Source organism: Eulemur rufifrons, chromosome 20 (genome assembly GCF_041146395.1).
Source record: "Eulemur rufifrons isolate Redbay chromosome 20, OSU_ERuf_1, whole genome shotgun sequence".
Taxonomy (NCBI): Eukaryota; Metazoa; Chordata; class Mammalia; order Primates; family Lemuridae; genus Eulemur; species Eulemur rufifrons.
The window spans coordinates 37,616,516-37,643,937 of NC_091002.1; the positions used below are offsets into that span (position 1 = coordinate 37,616,516).

A 27,422-nucleotide genomic window follows, 5' to 3' on the forward strand; every position below is an offset into this window, starting at 1 on the left:
GATAGCCTCCTCTCACTGTGTCCTCACATTGCAGAGAGACTTCTTTCTTCCTCTTCTTATAATGCCACAGTCCTATCAGATAAGGTCCCATCCTTATGACCTCATTTAACTTTAATTACCTCTAAAAGGTCTTGTTTCTAAATACAGTAACATTGGAAGTTGGGGGCTTTAACATATGCATTTGGGGGAAAAACAAATATTTAGTCCATAACATCAAGTCTGATCAGCACCATTATTTGAGAAACATTCTTGAAATGACATTATGAGTGTCACATGAGGCTGAGTGCATGTGACACTCATAGCAAATGCCCAGAATTATCAAATATTCTGTACGCCCAACCTTGGGTTTAAGAAGATGGTATGAAGTTAAATGCAAAACCTCACTCTTCCCCAAACACAGTATGAACGAACAAGCAAATAGCATCAACACAAACAATAATTAAACACAAGAAAAGCCTGGTAGCCAGTGAAAGGAAAGGCACATTTCCAGAAATGTGCTGGAGGAACAAGCCTGGTGTTCTCCCAACACACCCCTAACTCTGCAGGCTCAGAAGTAATCCCGAATAAGATCACACTGGCTACCATTTACCTCCCCAGCTAGCAGAGGAGCACCCCAGGGGAATCTGCACAAGAGCATGAAGTCAGACATGAACACATTTTGTTCTGTCCTTCTCCAAAGAAGCAGGGAAAACCCCCACTGTAATTTTCCATTTCAGCATCTCTTACTGGAAGGAAAATGGTAGAGGAAAGGCAGGTCAATAACAAATGCCTAGAACTCATTATTTCTAGGAAGAAAAAAAAAAAAAACGCAGGAACTTTACAAAGTATTAATAGAAAACAAAAGGGGTGAGGGGTGAACAAAAAAAGCAAGGGAGAAGGAGATACTCTCGAGCCCCCAGCAGAGCTTCCTTCCCTCCCTGAGGAGGCTGCAGAGTGTTTATCACCTCCTGGTTTGGAGGGCTGAGAAAGAAAGCAGCACAAGAGAACAGAGGAGCTTCCAGGCTGACTCTTCCTCTGTAAATGTTCCGAGTCCAGCGTTGAATTGAAAATATTATCCAGGCCCCCGACATAGCCCCACTATGCCAGGCTACTGTGCAGACAAAGCTGGGGTGAACCTAGGCTGGGTGTGGGGTTTGCTACACACTTGCTGAGAAATCCAACACAACTCATGTGGTGGATGCTCTGGCCACTTCCCCCCACACCCCCCAAAGAAAATTTCTAAAAGAACATTCTGCTGCTAGGTAGCTCCTGGAGGACCAGCAGGACAGAGAGGGTGAGAGAAGAGTAGCATGCTGATGTGCACATGCCGTGTGTATCACCCTGCACGTGCACTGAAGCCGTAACGGAGAGGGAGGGAGAGAAGGAAGGAAGCAAGTGAACAGGCAAAGGACAGATGAAGAATCTACTGTGGAAGAAAACATAACCCAAGAAAAAGATTAAAATGCCCTACAGTTACCATTGAAGAACTTTGAAAGAATATTAAAGAGCTTGAAGATTCTGCAATAAAATAACAAATGATCTGAAATGTAAGAACTAAGAAGATAAATTTTCTCCTCTTGGAGAAATAAATCAATTAAGAACAGCAAAGACCAAATTACTGGCAAAGAAAAAGGGTTGAGATTATCACAGTGAAAAAGAACACAACAACCCTAAAATAATGAGACAAAATAAAACATATGCAAGAAAAAATGAATCAACTGTCCCATGCAGGAAAAATTCGTGTCCCTGAAATTTCGAAGTCAATATATAGAACAGGAAATTCCCTAAAATGAAGGGAAAACCTAATTGATGATCTAATGAGCAAATCATTTTCCAAAAAAACAATACAGAAATCTCACCACAAGACACATCTTTGGTAAATTAATGAATTTGAATAAAGAAAGAATTTTATGGTTATGCTGGTACATAAGATGTCACTTAAAAATTCCTAAAACTTTTGGAAGAAAGCATAATTGAATTTATTTAATGTATCTTAAAATAAAAAGACATGACAATCCAGGAGAAAATATTTACAACATATTGGACAGAGAAAAGGTTAATTTTCTTAATTTATGAATATATAAAAAGTCAATAAGGGAAAAAATGAAAAATCAACCAGGAAAAATTGGTAAAACACAAAAACAAATGACAGAAAGGAGGGAGGGAGGGAGAGAATCGAAGGAAAAGTGGTAACCTCACTCATAATGTAATGCAAATCAAAACAATGAGGACATTACTATTTTTCTCCTTGGAAAGTTTGAGGCTACTCAGTGCTGGGAGACTGTGGAGAAATCATTACAATACCCTAAATCAGGGCATAGATTGATCTGACCTTTTTAGAAGGCAATTTGGCAACATCTATGAAAATTAAAAGTGCAACTACATTTGATCAGAAATTCACTAAGAATTTATCCTAAGAAAATATTCCCAAAATTTTGCCAAGTACAATACTATTCACTGTAACTACTTATAAAGGCAACAGTGTAGAAACACATCAGGAGTGTACCAATATGGGCCTGGTTAAAGAAATTATGATATATCCATATCTATGGAACAGGATATTAATACATATTACAATGGAATATTGATTAATATATATTAATATGCACTAAAATTAATGCTTATATTAAAATGCAATACTACTCAATGCATACATATTAATATCTATTAATGATTTATGTGTATATTATAAATGCATATATTCTGTAGAATATAAAAGGTCATACTGCAAAAAATATAAAGGATCATCCTTATTTTATGTAAATGAAAAGACGGATGAAAGGTGTGAAAGAGAGGGAGAGAGAAAGGAGCAAAGAGGGAGAATGAGAGAGATTGGAATTATGTGCATTATTTTTTTCTGGGATGATAATATGAAAAATGTAACATGGAAGGAGTTGTTCTGGGTCATTTTTCATTATCATTTTTCTGAGTAGTTTCAAAGTAGATCATGTATAACTGTCCTTTTTTGTTTTGTAATGTCACTAGACTTGTTTAAGGGCTAGGCTTATTGGACTTTTTCTATTCTGATTGATTTCTACTTAGAAATAAATGCGTGTTATTTTTTTAAAATGAGTATATATCTCATTAAGTTGTAGTTTGTTTGGTTAATTAAATCTTCATAAGATATGGAGGTCTGCCTAACAAATGGTAAACTCAGGAAAGAAAGAAAGGGAGGGGGCAGAGAGAGAGAAGTCAAGCAGGAAAGGAGGGAGGGAGGGCAAGAATGAGGATGCAGGAAGGCAGGCAGAGGGAAGAGGGAGGGAGAGAGGGAAGGAAGGAAATGGAAGAGGACGAACTGGAAAGGAGAGGAAGAATCTGGACATGCTGCATGCCAAGAGGTAAAAATTGGAAATACCTTTGAAATGCAGCACAGTGGACTAAAAGCATCTGACTTTAAGTGACTGTGGTTAAAGAATTTAAACATTAGCTTTGAAAAAAAATCCATTCTTGGCATTTATTAATTAAAATAGCCTATTCCCCAACCAAAAACGTGAAGACTGAAAGAAAAAATAGACTCACGTTAATAAAATGTGTATCTGAAATTTGATTTTTTAATCCAAGACTCTGGATCAATTTTACCTCTAGCAACTCCAAAAGAATGAGTCTTGTTCCAAAGCCAGAAAGAGAGAAACGGGTGACATTTTGTTTTTGATACTTATTTGTTCTTCATCTAAGATTGCAAGAATGCTAATCATGGATAAGAAGAAGTAATAAAAGGAAAATACAGTGCTAAAAAGCAATAGTGCTCTCTCCTCTGAGATTTAATCTAGCTAAGCCAGAGCTCTGATCCATTTAATTCTTTTCATTAAGCTTCATACATAGTAGGTACTCAGCCTAATGTGCTGGCTGGATAGAGGAATAATAAATGAATGCTACACCAGACGAGGGATATGTGATAAATTTTTGAATGATAAGGATCTGAATAAACATCTCTCAAAAGAAGACATACAAATGGCCACCAGGTATACGAAAAAATGCTCAATATCATCAGTCATCAGAGAAATGCAAATCAAAAGTTTGTTAGCTAGCTGTCACCACGGTAATGCTGCACATCAAACCATCTTCAATCTTGGGGGCTTAGAACCACAGTTATATATTATTTTGCTCATTGATATTAGGATCATCTATGACTAGCCTGGGCCAGGAAGTATGTCAAGCTGTGCATTGAGTCCTGGACTCACTCCTTAGACCAGGTGCCCTCTACAGTATGTTCTTCTTGGGGTGAAAGGTAGGAGCAGAAGAGGGAAAGCCCCGACTGTCAAGTCTCTACTTGACTCACTTCTTCTAACATCCCATTGGCCACAGCAAATTTCCTTGCCAAGCCCAATGTCAAAGGACAGTGAAGTAGATTCCCATGAGAGTGGCAGGTAGGAAGTGAACGTTTCTGAACAATTATCTAATCCATCAACAGTGATGTTGGAACATGGATATGGCAAAAGCTGTCAAGGTAATTCAAGAATGATTTGGGTCAATACCACTTTAATTCAATACAACTGAAAACAGACCCTGCTCTCCATACCTGTCATGTCACCTATGCGACTGCAGAGTCTGAGAAATAACTATTGGTAATCCTGTTTGTTGTGTGGGTTTACTGTCAATACACATCTCAAAATAAAACCTTGGAAGACCCCACAACATCTCTCCACATTTATGTATTTAAAAATCTGGTTAACTACGTTCTGTATGCATCTCAGTATCATTTTCTTTTGTGATGAAACTTGCTTCATGTATTACATTTTATGTAATGCCACTAACCTACAAAAGCTTACTATAACCGAGGCTTCAAAAAGTACAGTTGCAGTTGGTAAGTAAAAATGAAAAGCGTGCTGAATGTCCCAGACTTTTTCTATTTCAGCATCTAGGACTCTTGCAAAGAAGCCTTGAGTGTACCTCTTAGTTTCTGTTCCAAGCAGCAGCAGTCAAACTGGAGGGAGAGATAGGCAAACTGGAATAAATAGGCTGTAGAGGCAATTTTTGTTTTGATCAGATTCTGTTGTCTGTGTGAAATGAGTTCATTTCTCTGGGGCACTGAGTTGCATTGCCCAGCAGTATAGAAGCCGTGAGGATAATACCAGTTCCGCATGTATGTCAGAGTAACAAATGTCTAGCATTTCTCTCCTCTCCAAACAAACAACACACACGCACGCACACACAAATTCACATAAGCATGCTATTGCACAATACACTGTCATGTATCTATACCGCATGCACACACATGCATGCACATGTCATGCACACTCATGATATTAAATAATGTCCACCCATGCTTACCTTTAGCATCTCCAAAAGCAGATCTCACAGATTATGCCTCCCTCTGCTCCAGGGGTGTATGCACAGCTACAACTTTGATTTCTGTTTCTCTTTTTCTGTGTCATGGATCTTAAACTTGCCACTGAATCTCATGTTAATCTATGTCAATACAGTGGCACAATCTGTGACTTCTCACACATTCCCTTATAAAATAATGAGGTCAAAGGATAAACATAGAACAATGTAAATGTTCACTGTTTTCTCTGCCTTTTGTATTTTGCTGTCTTCAACTTTTTTTCTTTCTCTTACCTAGCTCTTGAAAGTGTCTTGTGTCCTTCTTCATTTTCACTGAGCATCATGTAATAGACTAGCATCAGGCCTATTAGATAAAAAGTCCTCACCGATGCCAGAAGGGTTTCTCCGCAGTAATGTCATCAGAGTTATTACCATTGATAGCAGTGACTTTGAAAAAGATTTCTGAAAAGAATCAGCCACATGCACCTCTAGATCCCATCACATACCAAAAAAAAAAAAAAAAAAAGACCCTAAGAAAAAAGTTAAAGAGGTAATGTATGAAGAGTTAGCTCTATTAATTTTGCTTCCATAGTAATCATTTCTTATTGAAAATAATAATGTTATGTTTAAAAATTAGTTCTGATGATGTCCCAGAGAGTTAGACAAGGCCTCAGAACATTTTATAGTCATTTTACTAGTGAAAAAGCCAAGGCTCTTAAATGTTACAAGATTTGGTAAAAGTCATTCAAAAAACTAAATGACTAGCCAGGGTATCTCTTTTGCGACATGTTTGCGTCTTGTCCATTTTCTACTGGGTTCTCTGTCTTTATAAAGTTATTTTGAACTTGTGTTGTTAATTTTAATGTTTTCCAGAATATCTTAATGGTTAGCACCTTGTTTATCCTGTGTGAGAAATTTTTGCCTAATTGTGTGAGGTCTTTCTCCATGTTACTTTTCACATATAGTTCTATAATCTACCTGGAATTTATTTTTCAGTATGGAGGAAACTATTCCTTCAGTATAGGTCTGCTGATAAAAAATTCTGTTTTATTCTCTCAAATTCTTTTATTTTAAATTCAAATTTGAAAAATGTTTTTCTTGGATATGAAATTTTAGGTTAGAGAAATTGTCTTTCAGCACTTTGAAGATGTCACTGCATCATCTCTGGCTTCCATTATTTTTGTTGTGGATTTATCTATAAGTCTTATTGTTGCTATTCTGAAGTTAACAGGTTTTTATTCACTAGGTAATTTTATACTTTTAACATTGGTTTTCAGCAATTTCACAATGATTGGACTGAGGTTTGTTTTGCCATTAATTTTGCTTGAGAATCATAACACTACCAACACAGTGGTTTGAAATGATATTTCATTAATTTTGGTAAATTCACAGCCATTGTCTCTCTTAAAATATTGTTTTTGGCCCATTATATTAAGGATAGACCCTATCTCTCATGTTTCCTACACTCTTATCTGTGTTTTTAATCTGTACTTTAGTCTTTATATTTTTTATGACCTACCTTCAAGTTTACTAATCTCCCCTTCAACTATGTCTACCTACTGTCAAATCCACCAGTTCAATTCTTAACTTCAGTTATTGTGTTCATCTGACTTTTAAAATAGTGTCCAATTCCCTGATACACTTCTTTGCTATGAAAATTTTCAGCTTGATGTCCAATTTCCAAAACACATTAATTATTTTAAAGTTCTGCCTATAATATCTGGATTGCTAACATGTGTATGTTGTCTCTTTTATTCTCTTGGTTTTCAGCTATTTGTTCTTATTCTCCTGGACTGCCAGGTAACTTTTGATTGAATGCTGAACAATCTTTGAAAAATTATAGAGATAATTTGAGACTCTGGGTGGTATTAATATTCCTCCAGAAAGGGTTTATTTTGCTTCTGATAGGCAGGTAGGATAGAGCAGAGCACTGTAATCCAATCAGGAACTTCGTTGATTGCGACTTAGACTTTAGGTTTTTGTCTATTTCAAGTTCATGCTTGCCCCCAAGGTCAGGGGACACAACAAAAAACCTTACATGTTTCTCAGGGTACCTGTTTTGTGGACCCTGACCTTAAAGGTTTGCTTTCTGCCCCCAGCTTCACAGAACATCTGGCTTTTTGTTGCTGTTGTTGTTTTTAAATGTTTTGTAGAGACTGGGTCTCACAATGTTGCTCAGGCTGGTCTTGAACGCCTGGCCTCAAGCGATCCTCCCACCTCACCCTCATCAAAGTGCTGGGATCATGGGTGTGCGCCACCACACCCAGCTTCATCTGGAGGCTCTGTTCAACTTCCTGGCACATGAGTGAATGTCAGGTTCATCATTCTGCACCTCCTCAAGTTTGTCCTGCATTCATTGCTCTCTGGTGCCTCAAAATATATTTTTTAAAAATAATCTGGTCAGTGTTTCCAGCTGTTCTTGCTAGGAAGGTTAGTCTGCATCATGACAGTTCACCTTAGGTGAAATCCCTTTCTTATTGTAATTTTAATTTGCATTTGTTTCATTAGTAGCAAAGAAAATTACTTTTTCATGTGTTTGCAGGCCATTTTATTTCTTCATTTATCAACTGTCTGTTAAATCTCTTGCCCATTTTGCTATTTGGTTATTGATCTTCTTGATTTCTAGAATCCCTTATAAAGATATTAACGCTTTCTGTATGATAAAAGGTACAAATATTTTGATTCAATTTGCAACTTTTGTTTTAAATTTCTTAGGATATTTTTTCCATTCAAAATTATTATGTTTATAAAGTTAAATATTTCCATTTTCCCTTATTACCACTGTCATTTAAGGCATAATTAGAAAAATTTTCTTTCTGCCAGGCTTAGACAAATTCATCAATGATTTCTTCTGTAATTGTGTGTTCAAGGAGTATGTTAATGAGCAATGGAAAAAAAGTATATTTCTAGAAATTGGCACAGTGAGAATGGGTATGATATGGTGTCAAAATTTCAGTTGGCAGTTTCGAGTTGTTTTTCCTTTCCCAACCTCATCCTCAGGAGTAAATGAAACAAACTAAAGATACTATTGCTTTCATGTTGTCCTTGAAAGGTCTGGGAGACTATGAGTCATTTCTTCTTTCTTGTGTTCTCCTTTGCTAGGTGCTCTCATCTACTCTCATATCATCAGTGTTACTCCTATACTGATGTCTCCCAAATACCCACATGTATATACCTACGTGAGAATTTCACGTTTAATTCTCTCCTCAGCACTGGATGTAGAAGGCTTGTTTGGCATCTAACTGAAATGACTGACCCTGTACTTCAGACTTCAAATCTAAATTGACTTTCTTCTTCTTCCCCAACTCCACTTGTTTTATATGTCTTCAATTATTGACCTCTCTACCTTCCATCCACCCAGGCTCAGAGCTCAGTCATCTTTGAATCACATATCTTGATTGTCAGCTTCAGTAAATCATTACCAAGAGTATAAATTCCACCGCTGAAGATCTCTTCCTTTGAAGAGATTATAAACTGGCTATTTCCCATCTTGCTTCATTCTTACCAATAGGCACACTAAGTTTCACATACTGTAGGCACAATAAGGACTCACAAGAAAAATAAATTTAATCTTCTGTTTGAAATGTATGAAAATAATAAAAGCTTTAAAATTATGGGTTTTCTAGCATGTTATCTGTATCTGTATTTACAAATGTCCTTGCTCTTCAAGTTGTGAAAACATAATACATATTTGAAAAGAGATTATTGTCCTTTTAAATATCTGGACAATTTCTTACAATATGAAACACAGTTCTCTTACTACTACACTAAGCTTCAACCACAGCAAATGTATGTGATGCTATGCAAACAGAACAGTCATTAAGGAAATCAGCTGAAGACTGGATTCCCTGTAATCCAAAGTGGCAGCATCTGAGAAGGTCTCCTAAGCAATCAGCTAAGCCATTCACTTGTGCTTAAATCAAAACCTTCACTACCAGGAGAACTAATGTTTCATCTTTCACGCATGCTTAAGGCAAAATAAGGTTTCTTTTTTTTGTCTTCAAAGGGTAAGTACATAAACTCTCTCTCTCTCTCTCTCTCCTTCTCTCTCTCTCACACTCACACACACTCTTTCCTAGATTTAAATTGTAGGTTGTTCTGATGAAACCAAGTTTTCCTGCTTTCATGCTACCAGATTTCTAATTTAGAAGTTATACATGCATATATGTGATTATCTCACAAATTAGAGAGAACTTGAAAGACAGCACTAAAGTATTCAAAAGCAACTCAACCCACTATTTCCTCCTTTAAACTTTTCTGCAAAAAGAAGTTGAGTCCCAGGAGTATTTTCAAACTTAAGAGGGCAGTGGAGAGTGACAGAACAGTTGGCCCTCGGGCTGTTGTAATTCTCTATTAACCAGGGACTGTGGTTTTTCCCTCTTGCAGCTCAAGGCGAGGACATACCTAAAGTGCCTGGAAAAAGCGAAGGCTCCAGTGACATAGAAAATACTCCAGGTCCCGACGGTAAGGTTCTGAGCTATTTGAGCTCATGCAAACTACAAAGCTTACACATTTTCTATGTGTAATCTAGGATTAAGGGAGCTATCTGTTCTAGGAATCAACGTATTTGGTTAAAACAAGGTAAATTTCAAAAACCATTTTCTACTAAAAACTAATAGTCTTTTTTTAAACTGTCTCCAGCTATTTTAAAATAGCATATGCTTTGATTTAATCATACCTCACAATACTGAGGCCACAGTACATAACTGCAAGGCTAAACAAAACTGAAATCTACCTGGTGAACTTTATGGGAACTTCACTTACTTCTGCAAAGGTACTTAACTTCTACTGGTATTTCTGCTCCACTGGGCATTCAGGGGAACCCTAGGTCAAGTTTGGGCTACTATTGTTCTCACACCTTCATCCTTTCACCTCACTGTATCAAAATAAATTGATAAAAACCTTCTAAAATTCACATCTAATTTTGAAAACATCTAAAGATTCTGAGCCTCAAGAATGTTCATATCCTCCTTCCCCTGCGTGATGCTGAGAGCCCTTTGAAATACCATTACTCGAATTAGAAAAACAACTAATTGAGTGCACATGATTTAATAAGTACTTGATTCACTGGCCCATAGAGCTTAGGAGAACCAGAATTGACCAGCCGATCAACTGTTTAAATATCTTGCTGTTTGGGTAATTTTAGCCAAAGGAAAAAAGCTAATTACTTTAAGTTGATAATGACCTTTGGGAAAAATTCAGCCATTGGTGGAAATTATTTGGAAGTTTTAAATAGAGTTTCCTATACCAGGTATTCCCCCCTCCCATAGGCCTACCATCACCCAAATTGCCTCCCTTCATCATAAGCCCTTCTGCTTCCACTGCATGAACTGACTTTTTACCCATGGGCATGCACTGCCTAGGAGAATAATGTTTTGAACCCCAGACCCAACCATGAAAAGCCACCACATGTTAGTCATGATCAGCTGAACTAAACCTGCCCCAGCCTGGTTGTGACACTATAAACATAATTCTTAATAGTTCTTTACAAAGCATATTCTGAGCAATACCAGGCCCCAAAATGCTCCTTGAGCAAAAGGGAAATAAATGTGGGAAATACTGAATTTCAGTCTTCTCTTGAAGATTCAATGTACACAGAAGAGGATTATAGGCTCTCAGAAGGGGTAAAGAAATTTCTTTAACATCATTTAAAGTTGCTTTTCCCAAACTTATTTGAACATGGAATGCTTTGGATAATAACATTTATTAATAGGCTTTGGAACCAGTATCCCTTGGTTGGAAGAAGGGACAGAAATGCAATGCAATGCAATGCTCTCCTGTATTTTATCCCACACTGAGATGGGTGAACTTAAAATAACTTTGTGGACCAGGATGGAAAGTGCAGGAATCCTCATCTTTACATAGATAGAGTGACTGCATCTGGCTAGTTTATATATGGGGTTTAAAACAAGTTCACATGTCATTAGAAAGCCACAACAGTTTGCAGGAGACCTGCAAACAAGGAGACCTGGTTTTAAAACTTTCCTCACTGGGGGAGAGTTGGGTAGACATTGTACAATGTCATTCCCTCTTTCAAGCCTCTTTGGAGTGTGAAAGCCAGCATCTGCCACTCTTTTACACTAATCGAGCTTTCGTGTTTGGGGAGGAAAAAAGTGATTTACGTTGTTGGTTTCCTACAAATAATTGAAAACCACCTCAACGAGGACAGAGATTACATATTCAGAGGTTACTATAGCGAGGGTGGCCATTATCACTTGTTTGGCAGACCCGAAAGCAGGCAGGCGAGTGGGAAACTTTTACAGTTAGTACAAGAGAAGACTTTGAGCATCCTCTGATTGAAGGCTGTTGGCATGGGGAAGCTGGAAGTGGCTAATTGGTTTGGGGAGCATATTTGGCTTTCCCTGGGTGGTCTCATGTTGCAAGTAGGGGCAAAGAAAACAGGGAAAGTGATAGCCACTGCCCGAGTTCTGACCATTTTGAGCTGATTGCTGCAGAGGTTGTGGTTTGGTTGCTCAGGCCGGTTGCTATACAGAGGTTTTAAGTGAGAGTTAGGTTATTAAGTATGAAATGTCCAATTTCATTGAGAACTAAGTTTGACAGTTGATATCTCTGACATTTCACTTTGACACTTCTTGTTTTACTTTTGCTGGGAAGGTACATCCTCATTCTTTCAAACACATGATTTGGCTTGCGATTATCTTTCAAAAAAAATTTTAGAGCAATTTTTGTGAAACCGTGGATAAGTCAAAACTTTGTGTTATTTTTTTTAATATGAGTTCCATCTTGGAACCAATGCAGTGCAGACAGCTCAAAATGTAAATGCAGTGTCGTGGAAGGATGTGGCTAATGAATGCACAGTACACCAATCATTTGAGAAGTTCCCTTCTGGCAATTTTAATCTTGAAAATGAGCTACGTGGGCGACCTGAGACCAAGGTGGATAATGACGAGCCGAAAGCTGTAGTGGAAACGAATCCATCTCAACCTGCGTGTGAATCAGCAGCAAGTTTTGACATTACTATTCCAACAATATTGGACCATTGAAAACAAATGAGCATGGTAAAGAAGCTGGATAGATGGGTTCTGCATGAATTAAATGACCATCAGAAAAGAAATCATCTTGAGGCTTGCCTTTGTTGTCACCACATAAAGGTGAACCATTTCTACACCGTATTGTTACGCATAATGAAACACGGATTCTTTTCGAAAATCGTAAGCATTCAGCCCAATGATTGGATAAAGATGAAGTGCAAGACACAGTGCAAAACCAAATATTCATCAAAAAAAGCTAATGGTGTCTATTTGGTGGTCCAGCACCAGTATTATCCACTACCGCTTCGTGAAACCTGGTCAGTCGATCACAGCATATTTCTACTGCAACCAACTGGACAAAATGATGAGGATACTTGCAATTAAGCCATCAAAATTGATCAATGGAGACAGACCAATCCTCTTGCAAGACAACACTCGACCACATGTTGCATAAACAATGCTGCTCAACCCACAGAAGCTGGGCTTGGAAACTGTCATCCACCATATTCACCAGACCTTGCACCAACTGACTACACCACTTCCTTCCAGGCTTCAGACAACTTCTTGCAAGGAAAAATATTCCATTCTCAACAAGCTGTGGAAAATACCTTTAGCGATTTCATAGCCACTCACTCTCCAGGCTTCTTCACTGCTGGCATATCCAAGCTACCATTAAGATGGTCACACTGTGTCTATAGTTTAGGCACATACTTTGATTAATTGTTCTGCTTGAGATATAATAAACTACACTTTTGATTAGAAATCAGACATTTCATATTTACCGACCTAATAGATATGATCTAGCCATTGTCTATTTGTATATTCAGTCTCTCAGCTTAATAATGTGGGCTTTGATGCTTTAAAAATAACAATCTAATTAAACCTGCCGACCCTTGAAAATTTTCAGAGTGAATGCTAAGCCTGCTCAGGGCCACTTCTGGAGAATGGCAGTGATTATGCATTCTATTTTTATGCAAATGTTCACATGGAACACACACAGTCAACAAAAAGTCCACGTTTTATCGTGGCTATGTGATCTGGTTAGATGTTTTCCTACTTCATGGTAGTCTGCTACACCCACTGGCAAGTTTACAACATCTATTTTGAATTTTGAAATTGAAAACATGGCAAACCAAACAGGCCTCTTGGCATTTTAGAGGGAGCTGCTTACCTCTCTGCATGTCAGTGATCTGTTTTGCTTTCTTTTCTGTATTTTCTCAGACACGTATTAAGGCCTTTGAATTTATCTCAGGATGGTAATAAATACACCCAAACTGCCAACCCAAAAATCTGGTATGAAATGACACTTGGCTTCTACAGTTCCTTGAAGTAGCCATCCTGCCCTCCCCCACCCTGACCATTAAAAATCTACAAGAATATTCCAGAAATCTTGAATGAATGAAAACAAAACTGAAAGGAGGCATAAGATAGGACATCAATTTAAATGTGTTTAAGGAGTCTGCCTTTAATAAATATTTAACTTGTTTGTTTTCTTCTGTGGTTACAGTTGAAATGAACAGTCAGGGTGACAGTGTAAACGACCCAACAGAGAGTCAGCAAGAAGATCAACTAATAGGTAAGATGCCCCTGTGGTGGGATTTTCAAATGATCTACCGGCCATAGAAACTGTCTGCAAATGACATATTGGATTTCCCTTGGTTTTGCCCAATCTCACAGCCTGGCTTGGGCTAAACTTTTGAAATCTTTAAACCAAGTAACACAGTATCAAGAGGAAGGATTACCCCCTAGAAATTTGCCACCTTGAAGGGGCAAAGATAAGCCACAGCATATCCAAATCATGCAGTTCCCTGGGGCTTTCTGTGCTTTGACAACAGGAAGAGATTTCTCCATCCATCTCATTCCTTGACCTCCTAGAGTGATCAAATTATTTCAGCAACTCCAAGCTGATTCTGAAGCATTCGTTTTCCAGAAGCTACCTGCTGATTTGCTCGATATATCCGTCTTTAAGCATAACACTGAATCTTTGCCCTGGAGTCTATATAAAGGGAGATGAATGTGTTTGGACAGAAAAAGCCTGCCTTAGGTCGGTCCTCTTCTCTCACCTCACTACCTCTGGACCTGTGCATCTGCACAATGGCTTGCTAAGTTGAGGGAGCCTCAGGGAACTCCCAGGAAAATAAAATGTCTGGACCAGATCACATTGAGGAGTTTTTCCAGACCAAAATGCTAAACCTCCCAATGGAGGCTAAAGTATATCTAGAATGATGAGTGGTCTGTAACCCTTTGCCACATCTTGAAGCTGGTGAAAGAATTAGAAGTCAGTCAGTCTTGCTCTTAAAGCTGTTCCAACTCCTAGCTTACACTATTTAGTTATATCAGAAAAACCCACCATGGAATAAATAAATCATATGTCACTGAGTGTAAGGCATAAATGATATGGTGCCTCATGCACCTCCCTGCACTCCTTGAATGTTCTCGATAGTTCTCTACGTTCTCCTAGGAAGCCACATTGCACTAAACTTCTGAGTTTCAGCATCATGGAAGAATAAAGTTTCAGAATGTGTGAAAGAACACATCTGTTCTTCCCATAATTGTCTTGAACATCATTTAAAACCAAATATAATAGCATTTGTGTAATTCATGTATAGCATAAGATTGCTAAAAAATATAAACTCATACAAACACGGTCTTACAAACATTTCTTCTTTTTTTATAACTTTCCTCATGTATTTAAAATATCCTGCTAAGCTGCAGAAATGACACGGCTGAGAAGTTTCCATTAAAAAGTAATGAAGTGAGACTAAACCCGAACAATCTAAATGCAAGTTCCTCAGTGTTCCCTCACCTTTTACCCTTTCGTTGCCAACGAACTATAGACTTGCTGTCTACATTTTTTTCTTACAGACACTATTATTTTTCCTGTTTCCTATTTTATCACTATCCAGATAATCAGGATAAATCTGTTTTCTTTGGTGAATATCAAAATGATATTTTCCTTGAAAATAAACATGAACCTAATATGTTCACCCAAATAAGTTAAAGTCAAAACTTTAAAGTTCAAAATTAATTTAAAGAAACTGAATTCTAGGAAGGAGAAATGACTTGCACAGGGTTAGTTGGCTAATAAACAGTAGTTTAAAAGCTCCCAATTTAAATTTTTTTGATAACCACACTGCTCCCTAAATATTAATAGTGAGTTTCTAAACACAGTTGTCACAGAAGCCGTATGACCCGTGCAACTTCATCGATTCCCACAGAATTATTTGCACAGTTTGGTTTGTAAAGATTATCTGGTAGTTCAACAGGAAGAAGGAACCTTTGTTGTGTGAATCATACCTTCAAGGAAATTCAAGAAATACAGTGAAATGGAATTACAGAGTTCAAAGCCATAATGCAAGAGTGTTTAGTGCTGTGCAATTTCTAATTGTAAAAAATCAGAGCTACCCTAAATGGCGAGAATGGGAGGGTGGCTAAATGAATCCATGGAACACTTTCCAAATGTATTTTTTGACAAGTTTTTGAGGGCAGTGAAGATGATTATGGAGTCTGAATTTTTGGTTCTGGAGAAACATGGAGACTAAGTGTGACTTACAGGTTAAGCTTTAAGCAGCTTTGTAACTTCCACTTTTGCACTCTCGTAACACTTGTTCCTGGATTCCAGGCACCTTGGAAGAAGGTCAGACTATCCTATAGAATGAAGGAGGTCACATAGAGAGAGGTCCTAGAAACTAAGAGACCATTTCAGATGTTCTGCCCCAGTGGATACCACCTCAAGCAGATAAACTGCCCACACCCGAGTCCAGTCCCAGCCAATAGAATCATGAGAAATAATAAATCATTGATGTTTTAAGCCACTAAATTTTGAGCTTCAGATTATTGATACACAGGCCCTTCAGCTAGAGTCTTGGGTTTTAATGCCCATCTGGAACCTTGAACCACTCAAAGTAAGGAGTTGGAACTGAAACCTCTACATAAATAAAAAGGGGACTTCTTGCTCAAGGAACTAGTAAGACTTGGATCTACACCGAGTACCACATGGGGAAAGAAAAAGTTTCCTCAGACAGACAGAAACCACAAGTGAGTTTGAAACACAAATTTATGTGATTGAAAGTCATGCAGTAATAAATAAACTGAAAAATTAACTTAATAATTGATTACAGAGCAGTGTTATCCCTGGTGTATGTGGCAAGTGGAAATGTGAAACTACCACATGGAATTTCTACAGAAGGAAAAAAAATTCTGAAGTTGAGTTCACAATTTTAAGACTTACAAAACACACAAGGAAATGATCTGTCATGAGTGAGAGTCAGTGGGTCAATTAGCACTGTGAGAACTTGCAAGAGTAGAAAATTTTGAGAATTTAAGAAAACTACATTTAAGTGACAAAAGAGATAAAAGCAGATATAAAACAGTAAGAGCAATGCTATGAAAAATTAACAATGGAAAAAGCAAATAAAAATATAGTAATACGAAAGGCACATAAAGAGACATGAAGGATAGACAGAGAATACCCAAAACATGGTATGTACAATAGAAGCTCTACAAGGAGTCAACATTTGAAAGGTAATGGCTGAGCATTTATCAAAATTTATAAAAGTCACGATTTGAAGTTAAAAAAAAAAGTCACAAGAAGGACTTATATTTAAAATTAAGCCACACATCGGCATTGCAGAAAACCAAAGACAAACAGAAAAAAGTATAAAATACACTCAGAGAAAAACTGTTTTCCTTTAAAGAAGTAAATATCACATAGACAGCAGGCTTCTCAACACCAAGAATTTAGGTCAGGAGACAATGGAATAATAATGAGTCTTCAAAACCTGGCTAAAAAATTATCAATAGAGTTTTATAACAGCTTCACTATCATTTAAGAAATTATCTACCATTTTCAGAAAAGTCTGCAACTCACATACCTTTCTGTAAAAGCTACTAAAGGAGGCACATTAAGAAGAAAGTTGAACCCAGAAGTAGTAGTAAAGTGCATGAAACAATTCTAAGCCAAGAAAATGGTAAACTCACAGGTGAACCCAAATAGACTATAAAAATTACCATGATAATTGTGGGTGGTTAAAAACAGGGTGAAACAAAATTTATGTTTATTTATATTTTATAATGCAAAAATAATATTACTTTTATTATGTATGTATTTGTCAATATGTATCTGTGTAAAAGTACAAATACATGCAAATTATTCACACTGATGTCAAGATTTTGGTTACCTCTGGGAAGGAACAGAGATAGTTTTGTCTGTATATTAAATTAATGTATGTGTAAACAGTTTACCATTAATATATTTTTTCCCTTTTTTTCTTTTTTTTTTATTTCAGCTCATTATGGGGGTACAAAAGTTCAGGTTATATATATTGCCCATGACCCCCATCCCCCCGAGTCTGAGCTTCAAGCATGTCCATTCCCTAGACAGTGCACATCGCACTCATCATGTAGGTATGCTCCCATCCCCTCCCCCCACCCCTATCGCCCCCCAGTCAGAACTTCAAGCATGTCCATTCCCCAGAGAGTGCACATCACTCTCATCAAGTAGGTATACACCCATCCATTCCCCCCAGCCCCTACCTCTGTCCGATACCCAATTGGTGTTATTCCCTAATGTGCACTTAGGTGATGATCAGGGAAACCAGTTTGCTGGTGAGTACATGTGGTGCTTATTTTTCCATTCTTGGGATACTTCACTTAATAGAATGGGTTCCAACTCTCTCCAGGAGAACCAAAGAGATGCCATATCTCCGTTATTTCTTATAGCTGAGTGATGTTCCATGGTATACTACAAGGCTGTGATTATTAAAACTGCTTGGTATTAGCACAAGTGTGGGGACACAGAACAGAAAATCCAAATATAAAACCATCCTCATATAGCCATCTAATCTTTGACAAAGCAGACAAAAACATACTCTGGGCAAAAGATTCCTTATTTAATAAATGGTGCTGGGAAAACTGGATAGCCACATGTAGAAGACTAAAACAGGACACACAGCTTTCACCTCTCACAAAAATCAAATCAAATAACAGACTTAAACCTTAGGTCGGAAACTATTAGAATTCTAGAAGAAAACGTAGGAAAGACTCTTACAGACATTGGCCTAGGCAAAGAATTTATGAAGAAGACCCCTAAGGCAATCGCAGCAACAACAAAAATAAATAAATGGAACCTGATCAAATTAAAAAGCTTTTGCACAGCCAAAGAAATAGTCACGAGAGTAAACAGACAACCTACAGAATGGGAAAAAATTTTCGCATACTACACATCAGATAAAGGACTGATAACAAGAATCTATTTAGAACTCGGGAAAATCAGTAAGAAAAAATTGAACAACCCTATCAGAAAGTGGGCAAAGGACATGAATAGAAATTGTTCAAAAGAAGATATAAAAATGGCTAACAAACATATGAAAAAATGTTCAACATCTCTAATCATCAGGGAAATGCAAATCAAAACCACAATGAGATATCACTTAACTCCAGTGAGAATGGCCTTTATCAAAAAGTCCCAAAACAATACATGTTGGTGTGGATGCGGAGAGACAGGAACACTCATACACTGCTGGTGGGACTGCAAACTAGTGCAACCCCTGTGGAAAGCAATATGGAGATACCTTAAACAGATTCAAGTAGACCTACCATTCCATCCAGCAATCCCATTATTGGGCATCTACCCAGAAGAACAAAAGTCATTCTATAAAAAAGACACCTGCACCCGAATGTTTATAGCAGCACAATTCACAATTGCAAAGATGTGGAAACAACCCAAATGCCCATCAATTCATGAATGGATTAGCAAAATGTGGTATATGTATACCATTAATATTTTTTTTAAGTAAAATAAAGATTAAAAGGATATTTGAAAAATACTAACACATATCAGGAAGTGAATATATAATAGGTATGTTATATTGTTTTCTGTAGTTTTCTTCATGATTGCAATTTTTATTATAAAATTAAAATTTATGATTGTGTATGTTTGAAAGATATAAACAAATACTGTAAGGAAATACTTCATAATGTTAACTACAGAAGTTACTGTTGATGGAGGGATTATGAAGGATTTTTCTGCTCCTGTCTACTTCTGACTACATTAAATACTGTCTATAATAAACATGATATTGCTTTTATATATGCATACATACCTCAAAGATGATTTTTTTTGAAGATTCATAGCCCACCAGAAAAGAAAATTAGCTCAGAGATCATCTGCTGTAATTCGTCCTTGTAGAGATGATTAATCTAAGACCTTGAGAAGTTTACCAATTTGCCTGTATTCACGTGCTAATTCATTGTTATAACAAGGATTTTCTGAGCCCAATGCTGTCTTCCACTTTGACAACATCCAATATATGCTATGTATTTTTAATGAAGATTTTGAAATAGTGTTTATTTCTGCTCCATCGCTACATTGTCCCAGCCTAGTACACTTAGTGATAAAAAGGGCATCACTTCTCATAGCAAAGAGTCAGTAAATTGCACTATCTTTGTCCTCATCCAAATTATAGTATGTAACCTCTACATAGGAACCGAAGAGAGTAGCTACTACTTAAATTAGAATCAAGCAGCTGTTAAAATGTATTTAGAGCCTACATTTTAATTCCTAAGAAGGCAGTGTAGGGCCTTGTACATGGTTCGTACCCACCGAGTCTTTCCAGGTTTGATTTATATTGAGATTACTGAAAACAAGGGATTGCAGATATAAAATATAGACCACACTAGAATACCACTGCACCCCTACTAGTACTGAATTACCAGTTAACACCACCAGCTGTCACGGAGAATGTGGAGCAACTAGAACATGGCCATTGAGAGTATAAAATGATACAACCACTTTAAAAAAAAAAAAAAAAAAACACTGTTGGTTTCTTATAAAGTTAAGCATATATCTACTCTATGACCCAACAATTCCATTCCCAAGTATTTGTCTGAAAAATGAGAAATGAAAACCTAGATCTAAAAAAAGCCTTCTGCAGTTTTATTCACCAAAGCCCAAAACTTGATACAACCCAAATGTCTACCAACAGAGGAATGGATAAAAAAAAAAAAAAAGTGATATATCCACACCATGGAATGCTAGTCAGCATAAAAACGAACAGATTACTGTTAACAAACAGCAACATGAATAATTCTCAGAAACATTATGCTGACTCGAAGTGTTGCCTCCCCCATGGAGGGGTTCGTTGGCTTGGCAGATATCAAGTCAATAGACAAAGCCAAATCGATTTTAGCAAGGGTTTTTTAATTACTTGGCACAAGTAAGGAGCACACTGGGGACAGTTCCCAAAACAGTATGTCACCAAACAAGAGGGTTGGGCTGGTTTTTACAAGTGCAGGGTAATGAGGCATGATCTGATTGGGTCTTATAAAGAGGCAATGCCGCACCGAGGCATGATCTGACAGAATCCTGACCTAGGGTGATGCAAGGGCTCTATCTGATTGGACTCTAGATCCAGCCAAGCAGTGTGCACTCCTTAATTCAGTCCCCACTTCTCAGTCCAAGAACTTAGGTTCTGCCCATGGTTGCAAGCTTGGCTCATCTGGGCATGCTCAAGTTGGGGGAATGTCCCATGGCAACTGCAAAACAACTCACAACTTCGTCACATAAGAGTTGAGCCAGACTGGTCTGGTGCTGTTACAAAGGGAGCCAGACACAAAGAGATAATCGTATGATTCCATTGGTAGGGAGTTCTAGAACAGGAAAAACTAATCTATGGTGACAGAAATCAGGTTATTTGTTTCGGGAAAGGAATATTTCTAGAGTGATAGGAATGTTTTACATCTAGATGGTGGTGTGAGTTAAATGTATGCATTTTTCCAAAACAGATTGAACTGTATGCTTAAGATTTATGCATTTCCTTGTAGGTGGATTACACATCAATTTTTAAAAATCTTAAAAAAAAAAAAAAAAAAGCATATAGGTTCTTTGAGGACACATTGTCTTAGAATTTTCACACAGCAGATACTTAATAAGTAAGGCCTCAAGTGGTGGCATAACCATCAATGACTTTAGCAAATCAGCATTATGTAAATTGTTAGTTATTTATATGCTGATCCCTAGAAATTAGAGCATGTGAATGGGCCCAAAAAGGGCGGACAGGTTGATTCCAGGTTAGGTTTTTCAAAGAATACTTTGAAGAATTGAATTAATCATCCCCATCAGCCAAAGCTCATTGTCAATGTGGCACACATTTATTAGCAGTGATTTATATGCTCTTTAAAGATATCATGTGCCAGCAATTATAACCCAGATATCCAAAGCTCTTTGATAGTCAAATAAGATATTCCTAGGCCTGTTTGAGGGGATAGAGACATTTAAATAGCTGTGTTAAAAAGATATTCCTTGCTAAGCCTATGAAGATGCCTTATCTTTCATCTAACAAATGGTTTCTCTTTGTCTTCAGCAGGGGCACAAGATGAAGTAAAGGAACAAAGAAATGGAACTAAATGACAATCCTCAGCATTGCAAGGCCTCTCCTGGCCCTGGGGGCGTTTGGGAAGATAGCACCACTTGCTGTGGAACAGGGTGGGGGTGGGGGGGAAAGCAAGTCCCATGAAAGGACAGGGAATCCTTTGCTCTAATTTCTCTAGCTGCATTTTGTTCCGTTTACCTGCAGAAAAAGAAAGGGGAAAAAAAAAAAAAAAGTTTTCTTTAATTTGGTGGAGGGACCCATGTTGACGCATCTTTCAGGCATTATCCTTGTAATTTCTGTCTTTTCTCTCACAACTTCACCCCAGGGTCACAGTGGCTCGGTTTAACACTCACACTGGCGTGTCCTGGCCCCCGTCTGCTTTCTTGGTTATTTCACAAAGCTGGTCGTACAGTGGTTTCTTCAAAGAAAGAGACGGAAGGCAATTGTTTGATAAGCTGCAGGCTAAATTTCAGGAATCACCAAGCCCAACAGCAGTATAATCCATAGACAAAGGAGGCAGAACAGAAAATTAACAAAAGCCTCAGAAACCACTTGGAAAACATCCGGACGATGATTTGAATATATTTTATTCAGGGATTCCCAAGGTGCAGTTTGTTCCATGTGGTTAATGAGGAATATGGAACTGAACTTCATCCAGAGCAGAGTGCAGAGGTATGACAAGGAAGGTGGGCCCCGGCGGCCATCAGGGTCTCTTTCTTCGTAGCCAGGGTGGTAGGTGCATCCTTCTTTGACATTGACTTTCAGCAGAGCTTACGTGGTTCACAAGATCTTTGCCATGTGCTTCAGCCCACTGATGAGATGTGACTCCGCTACACAACTACAGGGACGGCACTTCTGCTGGGTGTTTTAGTTATTAGCTGAGAGAAGGGGTGCTGCGTTTAGGACCTAAACCTCAAGTTTATGAATAGTAAAAGTTTCACTGAAAATCTCTCCTTGTATGTTTTTCGCAAAAGAACATCCTGTCTTTCCCCAAGGTTTGATGACCCACTAACCAGAGTCTCGTTTGAAATTAGAGGCAATTAGAGCTTTTCTTGCAGTCCTGGCTTCCTAGTCCGTGTTTAAATGGTTTGATTTGCTCAGGCCAAGTCCAAGGCTGATTTGATGGCTGGTCCTCCCACCCAGAGAACCATTAGCATGGTCCTGAAGGCGAGCAGCACTACTAACAACCCAAGATACCAGTAGTACCATGGGCACAGGCGTGACAGCCCAGGGAGGCCAGGCGTCATCATAAATGTCTGTCCCAGAGCCAACATAAGGCAAGATGCCTGCTTCCCACAGCCTCCCCAGGTTCCAAAGCCAGTCCATTGTTTTCTGTGGGAACTGACATCATTTATTGCATATCTTAAACCCAACTTCCTTAGAAGGGCTTTGGAATTACAAGTTATTTATATTGTTTTTCTTAATGGAGGGAGAAAAACAGTGATCAGATTGAGTAGTAGTTCTAAAACAAAAGAAGGTCGTGCTTTCTAAATATTCCATGAAATTCTTCAGTTTTGCCCTTTCTTCTATGGAAAATTTACCTTCTTATCTTCCTATGACTTTTGTTTTGACCTTTCTGAATTTGTTGCCCCTTCTAGATGGCTAATTTGGTATATCGGAAAAATTAGAAAGTTATCATTCTGCATATGGAATATGTTTTAGCACCCCTTATTTTTTTAAGCTGCTCATCAACATAGCAGTAATGGCATCTAAGTGACCTCGTGATGTGGAAACATGGCCATTTCTCCTGCCATTACTCCACAGTTTGAAATGGAAGCATATATACCCTCCACTGCCATTAGACATTGCTTTCTAGAAAAGAAAGAGGCTCATTTTAAAGAATCTAAGAAATGATGCCATCCAAATATTGATAGTTGCTACATTCCATGCCATCTTTATAACTCAATTGAAAGTTGCCATCATTCTTGTGAAGTGCTTGACAAGTGCAATCTGCTAGAAGCTCGTTTTTCTTGTGACTCCCAAATGTTAGTGTTACTCAGCCTCAGTAATGAGTTACAGTTGAAAACAACACAAGGGGATGAGAGGAATGGAAGTTTTCTAATGAACAAAGATGAAAGAGACCTAATGTCCCTGCTAGGAACAGCTGGGATTGAAATTATCCCAGTCCTGGCATTCTCCTTATCATCAGTGCCAGCCATTTTATTCATTCATTTTAAATGTAGGTGGGGTAGGAATGGGAGGAAGGAGTTTTCTGCCTGAAAACTGTAGAGAAAGGAAAGTAATCTTTGTATCCAGGAAATTACGAGAATGAGGAATAAATATCATCAGACCTACTCCTGAATTTGTTTAAACCTCATTTTCTAATTAGATTGTGTTTTCATTTTTACTTCGTTATGCTTTTTGGTTGTTATTTGTCCATACAATTTTATGCTTTCAAATAAATAATGAAGTTAATTTCCAAGTCAATGGTGAACTGTTAAAAATATAACTGTTGGCCAGATCAAAGACACCTCAGCACAGGAAAGCTTTATTTGTTGGTGCTGTCGCTGCACAGGCTGCACAATGGAATAGATCCAAAAAGCTGATCAAGTCTCCTGCACGTAAATTCTGGATGTCAATTTCCAGCCTTACTTCAACCAGGCTATGTGGCATGAAGGGTTACAGGGGGGAGGGAGGAAAATAGCTCTGGTCTTAGTCATGTTTGCATACAGAGGATCGAAGTAGGCCTTCAACACAGTAGTTCTAATTAAAAAGGTCCTCACTGTAGGAGAGACAAAGGGCTTTTCCTCTAGCTGGTTAACTATTCAGATGATGGACAAGTCTTCTTTCATAAAAGCTTACAAAGACGGCATCTGAATCACTGCCTGTGATACTGGGTCACATATTAATCACCGCAGCTAATTGTAAATCTTTCTATGAAACACTGAAAAGCCTCTTTGTGAATTAATACAGTTCTGCTTGATGCACTTGATTTGAAAAGACATTTCTCTGTATGTGGCGCATGTCGGCTTTGCTTTGAAAAATAACAAAGTTAGCAGAATATGTTCAATATATTTTCTTGGGGAATAGGGTTTTTATCATATGATTCATTAAGGATTTGCCTTACCCTGACATTTGTGATATAAAGGAAAATCAGAAAAAAAGTAATTTTCTTGATCAAGATATGTTTTTACTTAATGCAAATAAATGTAGTCTGTTGCTTGCAAGGAAAAAAAAATGTCTTCTGATATCTGGTATAAACTGCTAAATAGGATAATATGTGCCTCTTTTGTTAAACCAGCATTGAAATGCTGGACTGCTTCTAAATCTGTTTGTTTCTTTTCATCTGTGCCATACACTAAAAAACTTAAACGACTGTTGCCTTCATACTATATTTGTTAGAGCCGAAATACAAATAAAATTTGTTTGAGAGGATAACGTGGAATTTTTGTGAAATTTGTTCTTTTGCCATGAGCCGTCATAACTCAAAATGTTCATTAATACTATTTGGTTGCAAATATGTGTATTTAAAATTGCCCCTGTAAATCAGTTTTAACTTACTGATATTTTTCCCTTGCTAAGACTGGTCAGTGCTTTTGGCTGTGCTTTTCACATTTTATTGAGTAGTTTATATAGACAGAAATCTCAGTGTCTAAGTTTTCTCTAAACACTAGATAATTAATTACCCTAGTAACAGCCTCTGAGATCTAAGATATAAGTTGTTGCGATAAAGCCAATGGCTCCATGAACATTGGTCTGTTTTTCAGAACCCATCAGTCTTTGTAAGCACTTTATAAGTCGGTCATTATTGCTGTGACCACAGCAGCCATGGTCCTTCCTACTCTATTGTTGATGCAATTATGACCAAATCACACAGTTATTAAGAGCTTGGCAATGGACCACCAAAAATCAATATGGGAAAAACCCAGTGTTCTTTTGAAAATGGAAATATGCATTCCACCAAATTTAGTTCCCTTCATCTCCTGCAGAAAAGGTGCTATCACAGTTATTGTTCGGGAAGGCATTAAAGAAAGTCACCTGCTTTATCGAACGAAGCTAGAGATTTAATAGTTTAAGGAGAATAAGGTTTTTCAAACTCCAGTACCAGAGAAGCATTTTTCCAGTAGTAAACAAGGTTTGATGAGGAAAAATTGTAGCCAGGACAGTCTTATGGTGCAATGGGCAACCTTAACACAAATGCTTCAGAATGACAGGAAAGATGATTTGACATGATTCCCTCCCTGCTAGATGCAGTTTTTCATCTACGTCCAATTTTTCATCTCTCTGACTTTCACTCTTACGTTTCTCCCCCAACATTTCTGCCCCTGTGCCTCACACCAGCCAGAGGCACCATGATGCATTGCTTAACGTCACTGGTGGCTCTCAGGGCTAAGAGGGTAATGTCACCCGTCCTGTTTATGTTGTTTTACCCAAGACTCTGGCCTAGTTCTGAGGTTTTCAGAAATAAAGTACCTCCAATTTCTTGGTTTGAAAAATGGAAATACTAATACATACTTGAACTCTCTTAAAATTTAAAAATGAATAAAGTGCCAAGATATTATACTTTGTTATTTGGAAAAGCACGTGGTAAATTATTAACATCAAATTCTGCGGTTCAATACTTTAGTCAAATAGCCCTTTCTCCAGCTCAGGACTCTTTATGAAAAAAATAAACGATCCTTACGATTAGGTAGTAAATATAAAATCCTACTCTACTGAAGTTGATTTAAAACTTTGCCCCTAAATTAGAGACCCATGAAGATGAGAAAATTGTTTTGCTATTATTTAGAGAATTAATGGGGAACTTGAGTTCTTAGAACACATATACATGAACATATACATATACACTTGATGTACATTTTTTAAAGTCATGTTTTCTCCGATAGTATCTGTAGTGAATCCATAAATTAAGAAAAAAGGAGGTGCAGTTCTCTCTACTTCTCAGTTAAGCATGTATGGAAGGACATAGATTTACAAGGAGTTAGTATACCAACATGCACTTCCCTTCCCTGGGGGAGGAATCTACTTCCTTGCCCTGCTAAAATTGGGCATGTCTGTTTGACTTACTTTGTTCGATATGTGGGCAGAAACGGCATGTGTCACTTCAGTTAGAAGCATGAAGACTCATGCCTTTTTTTCCTCCTCTACTGTAATGATCAGCAACATTCCACACAGGCTGATCTGTCAGCATAGATCCTAGAGTCAAGAGGTGGCAACCTTCATTGAGAAGGTGACATGACTGATAAATAAACCTGTGTTTTGAGATTTAGGGCTCATTTGTTACCCTAGCATAACCTAACCTGTACTAACTGATACATACGCCATCAAAACATTTAAATAAAAAGCCAAAGAATCTATATGATCCTCCTCCCCAATCTCATCTTGTGTGACTCTCTCAACTTGGCTTACAATGCTGCCAGCATATTGGCTTTCTGTCAATTCCTAGAATAGGCCAAGCTTTTTCCATCCTTAAAGCCTCCAACCCTTCCCATTCTCACTGATTTAGTACCTGGTCATCCTTGAGATCTCAACTGTAGTATCACTTCCTAGAGATGCCTTCCCTAACTACCCCAATTTCACGTAGCTCCCTTTTTCCAACTTGTGTTCGCCTACCTAACCCCATCCCCATATTTGCTATTTCAGAACATTTTTAATAATTTGTAGTTGTTTATTTGTATATAGTTCAGGGATAAAAGATATATACATATATGTCACAACTCAGATGTCAAAAAATAATAGCTTTCCCCCCCACCCCCCACTACCACCACTAACTGAGCTTACCTTGTTTCTAAGCTTTAGGCAAATGATCAGAAGGGATTGTGGGAAAATAATTTAGATTTGTCAATTAAAGGTGTCTAATCTTTTCCAGTGTGAA

At 37.7% G+C, this 27,422-nt stretch overlaps 1 protein-coding gene across 4 annotated transcripts in view; it reads left to right on the forward strand.

Moving 5' to 3' along the window:
- The window catches only part of MACROD2 (mono-ADP ribosylhydrolase 2), a 1,707,340-nt gene extending 1,682,348 nt beyond the window's left edge, over nucleotides 1-24,992 (forward strand). The window contains exons 16-18 of one of the 4 annotated variants that reach the window (XM_069495843.1): nucleotides 9,631-9,708; nucleotides 13,744-13,812; nucleotides 21,599-24,992. In XM_069495843.1, coding sequence (XP_069351944.1) covers nucleotides 9,631-9,708; nucleotides 13,744-13,812; nucleotides 21,599-21,645 — 194 coding nt within the window. In that variant the 3' untranslated portion in view covers nucleotides 21,646-24,992. The remainder of the gene's footprint in view (nucleotides 1-9,630; nucleotides 9,709-13,743; nucleotides 13,813-21,598) is intronic. The other 3 variants (XM_069495844.1, XM_069495842.1, XM_069495845.1) reach the window with 3 other exon arrangements.
- Nucleotides 24,993-27,422: the final 2,430 nt, after the last annotated feature.